The sequence below is a fragment of the Caenorhabditis elegans genome, chromosome II (assembly GCF_000002985.6).
Source record: "Caenorhabditis elegans chromosome II".
Classification (NCBI taxonomy): Eukaryota; Metazoa; Nematoda; class Chromadorea; order Rhabditida; family Rhabditidae; genus Caenorhabditis; species Caenorhabditis elegans.
The window spans coordinates 11,022,358-11,034,777 of NC_003280.10; the positions used below are offsets into that span (position 1 = coordinate 11,022,358).

The 12,420-nt window shown below is 36.2% G+C and overlaps 3 protein-coding genes and 2 non-coding genes across 5 annotated transcripts; 3 read left to right on the forward strand and 2 right to left on the reverse strand.

Annotated features, from left to right (window-relative positions):
- Positions 1 to 12: 12 nt before the first annotated feature.
- let-858 (Pre-mRNA-splicing factor CWC22 homolog) lies at positions 13 to 5,549 on the forward strand. Its single transcript, NM_063962.9, has 10 exons — positions 13 to 103; positions 150 to 230; positions 390 to 514; positions 561 to 941; positions 991 to 1,468; positions 3,486 to 3,588; positions 3,646 to 3,853; positions 3,992 to 4,079; positions 4,249 to 4,607; positions 4,659 to 5,549. The coding sequence occupies exons 1-10, from the start codon at positions 17 to 19 to the stop codon at positions 5,440 to 5,442; spliced, it is 2,694 nt and encodes an 897-aa protein (NP_496363.1). The 5' UTR covers positions 13 to 16; the 3' UTR covers positions 5,443 to 5,549.
- On the reverse strand, positions 1,478 to 3,309 carry F33A8.7 (Neuropeptide-Like Protein). Its single transcript, NM_063963.8, has 4 exons — positions 3,123 to 3,309; positions 2,268 to 2,371; positions 2,158 to 2,221; positions 1,478 to 1,799 (listed from the first exon to the last, which is right to left on the reverse strand). The coding sequence occupies exons 1-4, from the start codon at positions 3,198 to 3,200 to the stop codon at positions 1,539 to 1,541; spliced, it is 507 nt and encodes a 168-aa protein (NP_496364.1). The 5' UTR covers positions 3,201 to 3,309; the 3' UTR covers positions 1,478 to 1,538.
- Positions 5,550 to 5,614: 65 nt separating the features above from the next.
- On the reverse strand, positions 5,615 to 8,040 carry nlp-18 (Neuropeptide-Like Protein). The gene is made up of 4 exons (NM_063964.7): positions 7,949 to 8,040; positions 7,746 to 7,804; positions 6,655 to 6,735; positions 5,615 to 5,909 (listed from the first exon to the last, which is right to left on the reverse strand). The coding sequence occupies exons 1-4, from the start codon at positions 8,015 to 8,017 to the stop codon at positions 5,819 to 5,821; spliced, it is 300 nt and encodes a 99-aa protein (NP_496365.2). The 5' UTR covers positions 8,018 to 8,040; the 3' UTR covers positions 5,615 to 5,818.
- Positions 8,041 to 8,273: 233 nt separating this feature from the next.
- F33A8.12 lies at positions 8,274 to 9,143 on the forward strand. Its single transcript, NR_101745.1, has 4 exons — positions 8,274 to 8,426; positions 8,492 to 8,644; positions 8,700 to 8,766; positions 8,859 to 9,143. It is a non-coding gene; the product is annotated as an Unclassified non-coding RNA F33A8.12 (non-coding RNA).
- Positions 9,144 to 9,845: 702 nt separating this feature from the next.
- On the forward strand, positions 9,846 to 10,820 carry F33A8.13. Its single transcript, NR_101746.1, has 3 exons — positions 9,846 to 9,927; positions 10,085 to 10,298; positions 10,610 to 10,820. It is a non-coding gene; the product is annotated as an Unclassified non-coding RNA F33A8.13 (non-coding RNA).
- The last annotated feature ends 1,600 nt before the right edge of the window (positions 10,821 to 12,420 follow it).

A 12,420-nucleotide genomic window follows, 5' to 3' on the forward strand; every position in this document is an offset into this window, starting at 1 on the left:
ACTTTTTTATAGTAAGATGTCGTCGAGTCGGTCACAATCACCTGAAACTCCAAAGGCAGCCAGTGAGGAACGTGAAGAAGAAGAAAAAGAGTCATCTGAACAGGTTTGATTTTCTTTCTGGTCAAAAAGATGAAATTATTGATTTTCAGCCAGATACTCCCAAAACTAGCAGCGAGAAGTCTGCAAGTCGTTCACAGTCGCCCAGAGAATCGCGGGAAGTGAGCCAAGAGGTATGTTTTTCAAAAATCAATAACTGATCATAATTTTTATTGTTTGGTGAATTTAAGAAAATAATATTCGAAAATTCCTCTGAATTATCAAGATTGCAGTATTAATTTCGAGAAAAATTGAGATATTCATAGAGCTATTGTAAATTTTCTTGATTTCAGACTGAAACTTCGGAAAATCAAGAGAAAATCAAAGAAAAGGATGACGGGGATGATCAGCCTGGCACACCGAACAGCTATAGAAGCCGGGAAACTTCACCAGCTCCAAAAAGGTCCAAGGAGACCAGGTTTGTCAAAAGCTTCCTGCGATTAATTCTCATTTCAATTTTTCAGAGAATCAGAGTCTCCTGAAAAATCACCGGTTCGTTCAAGATCTCCCAGAAGGTCTTCAGCACGTTCCCCGTCACGATCTCCTAGACGGCGCCGAGAAAGAAGCTCAGAAAGAAAGCAATCCGAAGAGCCAGCACCGCTACCAGAGAAAAAGAAGAAAGAGCCGCTGGATATTCTACGAACAAGAACCGGAGGAGCATATATTCCACCCGCCAAACTTCGACTTATGCAACAACAGATTAGTGATAAGCAAAGTGAACAGTATCAGAGAATGAATTGGGAAAGAATGAAGAAAAAGATTCACGGATTGGTTAACAGAGTCAACGCGAAGAATCTTGTTCAAATTGTCAGAGAACTTCTTCAAGAGAATGTGATTCGTTCAAAGTGAGTGAGAAAATCGAAGGAAAAGGAAAGAATTAATTTAATTTTTCAGGGGACTTCTCTGCCGTGACATTATTCAAGCTCAGGCTTTCTCACCAGGATTCTCTAACGTCTATGCAGCTTTGGCGGCAGTTATCAACTCGAAATTCCCTCATGTCGGTGAACTTCTTCTCCGTCGTCTGATTGTACAGTTCAAAAGAAGTTTCCGTAGAAATGACAGAGGCGTCACGGTGAACGTGATCAAATTCATCGCACATTTGATTAATCAACAAGTTGCTCACGAAGTTCTTGCGCTGGAAATCATGATTCTGATGCTTGAAGAACCAACTGATGATTCAGTTGAAGTCGCCATTGCGTTCCTGAAAGAGTGTGGAGCAAAGCTTCTGGAGATTGCTCCAGCAGCTCTTAACAGTGTCTACGACCGTCTTCGTGCAATTCTCATGGAAACTGAAAGATCGGAAAATGCACTGGATCGACGTATTCAGTATATGATTGAGACTGCAATGCAGATTCGAAAGGACAAATTTGCGGTAAGGTAGAATATATAAATAGTTTATTAGAAAAAAATAAATTAGAATAATTTAAATTCCTACTAGCCAATCAGGCGACCTTTTTGCGCATAGTTCTATTATTGAAAAATTTGGAGAATTTCTCATATTCTCGCTCGGAAATCTGGAATTCGACGAGATCTTCTGGCTTCTGTGCAGCTGCATCGCTTTGTGCTCCCTTTCTCGCTTGTCTTCTGTGTACACCAAGAACCTTGTTGAGTTCATCAACTGAATCTGTGACTGGCTTGTTGCTCACTGGATGCACTAGACGACTGATTCTCGAGAAATCAGATTGAGTTGCGATTAGGGTGACCTAGAAATTGGGAATAATACGAACTTTTGAAAATATTCAGGAGGATTAAAAAAATTATTCTCGACAATCCTACAAATTTACTTATTGCACCATGTTGCTCCAACATTTTTCATTAAAAGTTAATGAAAAAATGTAGAAAATCGGAAATTGGCAATTTTCAGACCATTTTTAAGCATTTTCAAAAAAAAATTGCAGCTGAAATAAATGTCATTTTCAGATAAATCGAGCGATTTTCTGTTGTCTGACACTAGTTTTTAGTTTTAAAAAATGTTGGAAGAACATGGTGCAATAGGTAATTTCATAGAATTTCCATGTGTTTTTTTTCAATTAACCAATTATCCAAATCTTCCAAACTCACATTTTGCGGAGCTGGGCTATCAAGAATCTGCTGCAGTTTTATAAGACGAGCATCTCTGATATCACTGAAAATTAATTTTTAATCAAAACTTGAATATCAACTAAACCCACTTATTAACTTTCTCGATCTTCTGTCGTTCGGTACGATGACGGTGAAGAAGCCAATTGTAGTAGTTGATTTGGTTCAAGTCCTTTCGGTGTTGTACGTCAGTGTCCTGCAATGCTATTTAGTTATAACTTAGGCCTAAGATTCAATTTAATGAAGTGATTAAATTTGTTCTCTGAACCTCTTAAGATGATCTTTTGGATTAGAAACATATAAGACAGGTTTACCTATCTATTAAAAAACAGATCAAAATAGATACGACCAAATCGGATAATCCATGCCTACCTGGCATCTAGGAACGTGTTCTTAGAAGATTTCTTACGTAATCGTATGAAGAAATAACAATTTGATCGTTGGCCAGCAAAAATAGGGTTTTAAGTGGGATAGTGTTTTTATTAGCTAACCGGAAAATTTTATAGTTTTTTTTTGCAAGAAACCACTGAAAACCCCCTAATTGTATACATTTTTTGGAGCAGCTTCTGGTCTTTTTGAGCAATAAAATTCGATAAAACAGAATTTAAGTGTAAATTGTTCACATTTAGTTTCTATTTTATCAAATTTTGTTGCTCAAAAACATTCGAAGCTGCTCTAAAAAAATGCATTAAAAAAGGGGTTTTCAGTGGTTTTTCACATTAAAAAAGCTAATTTTAACTAAAAATCCATCATATTTCCAACTTTGTCACAACAATAAAATGCTGGTCAAAATGTGTTCGAAAAAATGTTTTTTTTTTTAATTTTTATAATTTAAAAATAGTTTTCTTTCGCTGGGACACATACATTTTTGGGCGTAAATTTTCAGTTCAAATTTCCATTTTTACAACCATAATCATAAAGCTACGTCTGATCTCTCTCGCACTTACCTGCGCCTGATTCGAAAGAACAACCGTAGCCAAAAGAACAAGAAGAACAAGCACGTAGTTGTGGTAGTGGACGTTCATCACGCAATACTGACCAATGGTCGTGGGGTCTCACTTTCCGTACTATTGAGAGAGGGGAGACTGAAGATGGCAATTGAGGACAGTGTCTTCGACGCACGCATGCATCCATAAGCATAATCCAGGAGGGATGGAGAGAAAAATCTTGTTTCTAAGCCCCTCCCTTTGTAATACATACACATATCTAATACCGAAGAATGGCTAATTGAATGGACGTCAGCTGTTGCTGTAGTTGCCAAGGCATCATCGATGAAATAACTGAAAGAAAGAATTAAATAATTATTGCAGGCGTATCCGGCGGTCATTGAAGACTTGGACTTGATTGAGGAGGAGGATCAGATCATCCATACACTTAATTTGGAGGATGCGGTTGATCCGGAAAATGGGCTTAGTAAGTGACTGACCACACGCGGGGGGCATTAATTTAATAAATTGAATTCCATTTCAGATGTGTTCAAACTAGATCCAGAATTCGAAAAGAACGAGGAGGTTTATGAGGAGATCCGTAAGGAAATCATTGGAAACGCCGATATTTCGGATGAGGATGGTGGCGACGAGTTGGATGATGAAGAAGAGGGTAGTGATGTGGAAGAGGCTCCGAAGAAGACTACAGAGATTATTGATAATACTGATCAGAATTTGACTGCTTTCAGAAGGTATTCATTTTGAGTTTTGGGCCGGCAAATCTGTAAGTTGCCGGTTGCCGAAAATTTGCTGAATTTGCCGGAAAAAAAAATTCCGGAATTTATTTAAAAACTTTTTGTAAAAATTAAATTAAATTTGCAACTTTTCAGAGAAGTCTACCTGACAATGCAATCATCTTTGGACTACCAAGAAGCTGCTCACAAATTGCTGAAAATGAAGATTCCAGACAGCATGCAGGTCAGCGATGTTGCAAAGAAAAATTTTCGACCAAAAAAACCAACCAATCATAAAATTTAAAAAAAAACTCCGTTTTTTTCTTTTTTTTTATACGAGAAAAACCAAAAAAATGTATTTTTGCCAAATTCTAAAATACTATCCCCGAAATTTTCAATATTTTCTCTTTCAGAACGAACTCTGCGCGATGCTTGTCGATTGTTGTGCTCAACAGCGTACCTACGAGCGATTCTACGGAATGCTCATCGAACGTTTCTGCCGACTTCGCCTCGAATACCAGCAATACTTTGAAAAGCTCTGCCAGGACACGTATTCCACGATTCACCGAATTGACATCACAAAACTGCGGAATTTGGCTCGCCTTATTGCTCATTTGCTCTCGACGGATGCTATTGACTGGAAGATTTTGGCCGATATGAAAATGACCGAAGAGGACACAACTTCTTCTGGCAGAATCTATATTAAATATATATTTAATGAACTTGTGGAGGCGATGGGAATGGTTAAACTTCATTCGAGAGTTACTGATCCGTGAGTTTCCTAGAGAGAGTTGTTTTCGTATTCAATTTTCCCTATTTTCAGAACTTTGGCTCATTGCTTTGTTGGATTATTCCCACGAACTAATCCGAACAGCGCACGATTTTCGATCAACTTCTTCACAATGATTGGATTGGGTGGTTTGACGTTGGAACTTCGTGAATGGCTGGCAAAGGGTCTCAAGAAGAAGAAGGGAATGCTGGATCAGTTGAAGGCCGAATCAAGCTCAGATTCATCGTCGTCTTCGGATTCGTCAGACTCGTCTGATTCTTCGGATTCTGACGATTCATCCGACTCGTCTTCAGATTCCTCATCTTCTTCAGAATCAGAGCCAGAACCACCGAAGAAAAAGAAGAAGAAGAACAGTGAAGAGAGTTCCAAAAAGAAGGAAAAAGAGAATATTGGTCGACGGGATCGTGGAGACAAGAGAGCTGAACGTCATCGTGATCAAAGTGTGGAGAACAAGGACAAGGATCGTCGACGTCGCCAGGATTCTGACGAAAATCGTCGGCCAGAACGAGGAGATGACCGCAAGGATCGGAGTAAAGATCGTCGTCGTCAAGACTCGGATGATGAGGATCGGAAAGGTCGTGAACGTCGGGAAGATTCAGGGGAAAGACGTCGCGGAGATCGGGATCGACGTGATCGAAACAAGGATCAGGAGGATCACCGTGAAGATCGCCGTGACCGAAGCAAGGATCGTGAGGATCGACGTGATCGCCGTCGTCATGACTCTGATGATGATCGTAAAACTCGTCGGGATAGAAGTGAAGAGCGAGGAGGACGTCGTCGTGAAGTGGAATCGGATGATCGACGCCGACGTCGTTGAATTTTCAAATTTTAAATACTGAATATTTGTTTTTTTTCCTATTATTTATTTATTCTCTTTGTGTTTTTTTTCTTGCTTTCTAAAAAATTAATTCAATCCAAATCTAAACATTTTTTTTTCTCTTTCCGTCTCCCAATTCGTATTCCGCTCCTCTCATCTGAACACAATGTGCAAGTTTATTTATCTTCTCGCTTTCATTTCATTAGGACGTGGGGGGAATTGGTGGAAGGGGGAAACACACAAAAGGATGATGGAAATGAAATAAGGACACACAATATGCAACAACATTCAATTCAGAAATATGGAGGAAGGTTTAAAAGAAAACATAAAAATATATAGAGGAGGAAGGAAAACTAGTAAAAAATAAGCAAAGAAATTAGGCGAACGATGAGAATTGTCCTCGCTTGGCAAATGCGAATCCGTATGGAGAGGCACGTTTGGCGAAGGCAAATGTTCGGTATGGAGATCTGTAAAAATTTTTAAGTTGAAATTTGGTGTTGCTCTTTTACAAAATTTTCCGATTTTCGCTTGAAATTACGGTGCCAGGTCTCGACACGTCTTCCAATTTTTCAAATTCAAAAGAGCCTTTAATGGGCTGTAGTTGCTAATTTCTCGTTTTTGAAAATTTTTCTTCCGTTTAATCGAAATTTGATGTATTTTATTTATGATTTTCAATAAATTTCAAAGAAACTGGTGAAAACTCGGAAAATTGTGAACTACAGTAATCCAATCCTTAAAGGCGCACACCTTTTAAATGTCCGCCCCAATACGATATTTTTTTAAGATTCGGGCCCGAACGGGCCTGGAAAAGCGAAAATTCAGCCAGCAGATGTTTTTCTAAACTTTTCATAAGAAACCATTTTTTTAATATTACCAAAAAACGATCTTGAAAGGGACGATTTTCAAAGAGTACTGTAGTCTACGTATGATTTCGCACTTTGCCACATATACCTTTAGTTAACAATATTAAACGTTTTTAAAGCGAAAAAATCAAAGAAAACTTTGAGAAAACTACTGTGGAAAATTTTCGATCGTTTCGAGACCTCAAACCTCCAATTTCCGAGTTCAACTTTTTGTTTTAAGATCTCTTAAATTAAATCAGTCTCTCCTCATCTCTATTTTGCACGTCTCCTTAGTCATTGACGTCAACTATAATAGAATACTTTCAGATAAAATCGCTGAATTTTTTTGCATTTTTATATGTCGCGTTACCTCTTGGCAAATCCGTATCTCGCACGCTTCTCGAGGAAGTCGAGGTTCTCTTCGTCACTTCGTTTTGCGAATGCGAATGCCCTGAAAAAATTGTTGGGGTTATTTAATAATTAGACGGATTTGTTCTACGTTTTCCTGCTTCTCCATGACTAGACTACCACTACCTTGCAATTAAAAAAGTTCAGGAACTTGTCTAATTGGGATAAATCCAAGAAATTCTAGTTTGAACTTTAGGCTCTGGAGAATTGGAATTATTTATACAGAAAAAAAATGCAACAACATATTAATGATTAATAAGTTTTACTTTTAAAATTCAATTTTCTAATGGAGCAGAATTTGAAAGAATATGCTTTGGGTAGCTGGAAACTGCACATTAATTTTAAAAAAATAATTTTTCAACTTTGAATTAATTCCGCTAATCACAAATTTCTTTAACTTTCTGATCCAGTTTTTTTCAGATGTTTGCCCAAAAACTTGAAATTTCAGATTTTGTCTATCTTGAAGGGTAATATGAACATTTACGAGCTTGTTTTTGAAAAAGTTGAGATATCAGAAAGAGCAGGAAACGGGAGGGAAAAATGTTGTCGAAAACAAGGAACTGATTAATGTTGAGATCAAAAATTCCAGACCAAGAATTTCAAATCACAAGCCTAGGTAATAACAAATATTTTTCAGGTTAATTTTTAAAGCACTTTTTCGAAAAAAAACACAAAAAAATTGACAACACCTTTTGCTCACTTCTTTTTAAAACCTGAAATAATATATATAGTTAATTATTTACTAGTTCATTTTTCCAAAAAATTGCAAAAATGCGATCAAAAAGTTATGCCAATTTACGTTAGCTACGGTAGTTTCTATTGTTTTTGGTTTTGCAATCCATCTCATAGATTTGGTGAAAAAAGGATTTTAAAACTACTTATATTTTATAAATGTTAGAAAGTTTGGTAATCAAGAATAATTTCCAAAATGGGGATGACCCTTGTATAATCATTAGAAAAGCATATAATTTGTCTTGTAATTCTCTAGGCTCTGTGGCCTCTTCGCCTACCCAAACGGACCCCAAAAACCCACTAGCAGTCCCCACAACAAACCTGTATGGTGAGCGTTTGTCGACGATTCCATCCACCTCAGTGGCTCCGCTGTCAGCGTGCTAAAAGACAAGAAAAAATATCAAAACACAAAGCAGGATCACAACTTAATCCACTTGAGCCCCTTTGTCAGAATCAAATGATTCCGCTTTTCTAGACGCTCCCCGTTCCATACTTGTTTTCACTTTCTGAACTGACTCACTTACCAATTGTGCTGAAATGCAGAGAACGAGGAACGAGAGGAAGTAGACAATCGAGTAGACGTTGGCGTTCATCGCTAGGACGAGATGGGTACCCACTGCAAAATTCAACAAAAATTATATACTTGCGAAAAAAATATCTGAAGTGTAGGAAGAATTGTAAGAATACTGACTACTTGGCTCCGTGAGCTTTCCCACCCAGCTCCGCCTTCACTTGCCACGCCTCTCAGATTCACCATGAGGCTTAGAGGGGCGGAGTTGAGTAAGAGCTATCATTGGACTTTGAATAAAAAAACCTTCTTTCTGAAGGAAGAGGATGACGTGAGACTCAGAAAGTTTGTAGAACGGAAATCATGGATTGTTGGGGGAGGAGGTGGGATGACGAATGGGTTGAATGAAGAACTGGAAAAGCTACTGAAAGCTCAGAACGCTTACAATGAATGTTTTCCACAAGACACCGGATTTTGAAATGACAATGAGGCGGGTAGGTTTCAGGCAGGCGTCAGGTTTAACCTGCATTCCATGGAAGCCCGAAGTATACTTAACTAGATTGGGTGTACATTTTATACAGTATTGGCAATCCACTCAATTCAACTAGACTTCAGTGGCTTTTTTATACTGTGGAAACAAATTTAACTCCAAGAAGAATTTAGCCTGAAAAAGTTAATTATGAATTATGATTTTACAGCTGGCATTTTTCGGGTCCGATTTCCATCAAGTTTTCCTGGTGCATTTGGGCAAAAATATTTATTTGCAGATAGTAAAAAATTTTGAAAACTCCCAGTCACATTTCATTTACTTTTTGTCTTCCAGTGAGATTGTAGGTAGGCGCGTTTTCATACCTATCGCCTATTTTTTGAACGTTGCCCTAACTCATAGTCAGGCCGTTGGCGTTCGCAGAGTTTTGATTTTGCAGAGTGCTGAAACGTTGAACTCTTTTGAATCCGAAATTTTCTCTAGTCCGTGACAAATTTTACTTGGATTTTTGTCACAAAATTGCATGTAACTTCCGTTCAACTTCCGCGCAAAACAATTCTCATTGAATGGCATGTTTATGATCATAACAAGTTGATTAGTGTAAGAAGAGAGTATCATAAAAAAGACAAGAATGCACATAATTGAAAGGAAATGAAATAAAATGAAATAAAAGGAAAAATGCAGGAGAAGACGGAGAATATGAAGTTCAGAAGGTTCTAATGATGTATGATCTACTTTCGATGAATGCGAGAAATTTTAGATTTGAAATTTACATATTTTTATATCTTAAAAGTGTAGTATGAAAACGTCATTCTAAAATTTTTGTAGCTTAAAAATGTCAATTTATTGGAGCACAATATTTCAAATTTGAACTAAATATGGACTTGTTTTTCAGACAAAAAATTTTGACCTAGGCAGGCGTGTATGCGCGAGGCAATTGTAGACATCTTTGTGCCTACTTGGAAAATTAAACAGAAATTTGAAATTGTGGAACGGACCAACTTTTTCTCATTTAAAAAACTTTTTCAAAAAATTCTCTCTTTTTCCTCATCAGAAATTCATAACATTTCTTCCAAGAAATTCTTGGAAAAAGTCAGAAATTAATCCCAGATTCCACGATTTTTGGTTTTCCGAACAAAAATTCAAATGTTTTCTAAAAAATGTCAGATTTACATTAATATCAAGTTGATAATGATAATCTTCTAAAACTTAATCTCTTCTCCCATTTAATCCAATTTGAAAACATCTTTTTGTGAACATAAAAACTTGAAAATTGTCAACAATGTAGAGAACTTTTTTCCTTTTTTTTTTTTTCTTCACTTTCCAAAAAACAAAAACAATCGTACATTTACGAAGAGCATTTTCACCATGTTTCGATCAATTATTCATCGGTATAATTGCAGTATAATTTGCATATTTTAGATCACATTTTAGCCCTCCCATGTGCAGAGTTAGTGCAAACGTGCTCTATTGATTAGAGGGAAGCTATTACGTCATTTGTGAGGAAGGTGATGAAATAGAATCTAGTTGAAAAAATTTTGAACGAATCCCGGGTACATTTTTTATTGTACGTAAACATTTACAAAATCCATTTCTTCTAATCCTTATAACAAAATTGTTTTTGGCAATTTATATAGAAAAGTAGAGAGTTATTCGTACTTTTAGAAAATCTTTTTACTTCTGATTGAAAGTTTTGGGAACTTGCTCAAAAACTGCCTCAACGCCGCAATGTGCCGGGTATTGTGTACCACATTGATATTTGAGTCAGTTTCATAAAGAACTTTGACACAACATGGAGAAAAGTACAATTCTGGAAATGTGTCGAAAACACGTTCTGCCCTAATCTCATTAGTTTCACAAAAGTTACATGCAATTTTCTGTAATTTTCGATTTTTGTCTATAAAATCATTCATTTTCCACATTTTCGCTTAAAATTTTAATGGGAGTTTTGTGAATGTACCGAAAAAATGAGCATTTATACCTCTGATTGATAGGGATAGGATTTCAAAAATTATACAAAAAAAAGCAATTGAATTCGTAGAGTTTCTAGCGTCACACAGCATAACACCTATGGCGTAACCTGATTCCCAATTTGAAAAGTTCACAAAAAACCGAAATTTAAAAGCGAATATTTTTCCAACATTTTCAAAATAGAAAAAATTAAAAAACTAATTCAATTTAGTCCAACAGAGCACTTGTGCACACTCAATAAAAAGATTACAAAACCGGAGAGCTCACGAATTGGCCTGCTAAAATGGGATTACTGTAATGACATCAAGTACATTTCTTATTTTAGCACCCCTCCTCAAATGGCCCAAGGCACTGCTCGCCTCAGTCCGAATCGTGTCAATCCTGATTAAGAGGTGTCAAAACACACGTCGTAAAGCTCGGATGATGATAGCTTCTCGGAGCACGCAAACCATTGAAACCAGCAAAGAAGAAATAGATGGGGGACAATTTTTGTGTTGACTTGGCGAGATAGGCCATACAATTTATGATGCCAATTGTTTGAGCCGAGACCACACAAGGACAAGGGATGCGCACACGGAAACATGCAAAATAGAATGTTCAACTGGGTGGCCGCCGTTTGAATTCATTTCGGAATGAATCGCAAAAAAAATTGAAAGGATACGGAATTCGTGATGAAGGGGTACGGTAGTTTTGGGGTGACATAATCCACGTAGGCACTTATCTTCTTGGCACGATATGTTTTATGGAGAATGTTAGAAATTTTGAAAAAACTTGAAGGTAACTTTCGGAAGTTGTAAAATAATTTTTTAATTATAATTTTTGATTCTATATAGATTCAGTTTCTTGGAACTATATTTATGAATTTTTTCCTTTTTTCTAAGATTTCAAATGCTGCTTACTTCGGCCACGTTGCTCTCTTTCTGAATGTGATCTAGAACACATCTTACTCCTTTTCAATAAGTTCATTAGTTCATAATTCAAAAGTTGGCCCGGTTCGAATTTCAAGAAAAAACCCTCAGATCATTGAAGAAATGCACATCATATTTTTTCAACCAGACTTTTTTCTCAATATTGCGAAAAAATTCTTTAAAATTTTTCTCACGGTTCTGAGAAATTATCAAGGACATGAATCAACGAATGAATTATTTTACAAGTTCACGATCTCCCGACTTCCTTAAACTTGAAAAGAGGAGATTTTGTGAGATTTATGGAAATAATGAATGCATTGGAGGGGGATTGATGGACTGGTTGTTGCTTTAATATACTCGAATTTTATTATGAGATTTTGAAAACATCGAAATTGTATTTCTTGGTTGCCTATCAATTAAAAAATTTATCAACAGAAAAAGGAAAACAAAGGAACTATTGGAAATTTTAGATAAAATTAGACTCCAAGTTTCACTCTTTCATTGCTTATCACAACACATTCTCAAAGTTTAATCAAAAAATGTTGAGATATTTTTTTTGCAGAAGCGTTCCAAAAATCATCTAATTTGAGTTTTGAATAAATGTTGTACATTACTATAGATTCATTTTTCTAATTTTCAAGATAGAATACTTAGGGACGCATTACAATTAAATAAAATATCATATTATAGATTATTTAATAACCTAAAAAACCCCACTATACACTTATTGTTCAATTGTTATTTCTTCGATTTACTCTGAACGTAATAAAAATTGAATTTGATTGGAAAAACGAAGCTATGCTAGTTATACTAAGAAAATGTTACACCCACATAAGAATATTACTGGAAAATTATATTATTGGGGAATCCCAAAAGTAAGAGAGTATAGTAAAGTGCCAAAATGACCACTAAAGTCGTCGTGTAGCCTGCAAAAAAAAAATAAACAAAAACCAAAGCCAGTCAACAGAAATGTCAGAACTCAATTTTGATCGGCCAGCTAACTTAATTGTTCAATTAGAGTTGCAGTTTTCGTATTTGGGAAATTTTTTGAAGACAAAAAAGTTGGTTTTTGTAAATTTTTGAGGCAATGTAAAACTATTTTTTTAAATTTCCAGAAAGTTA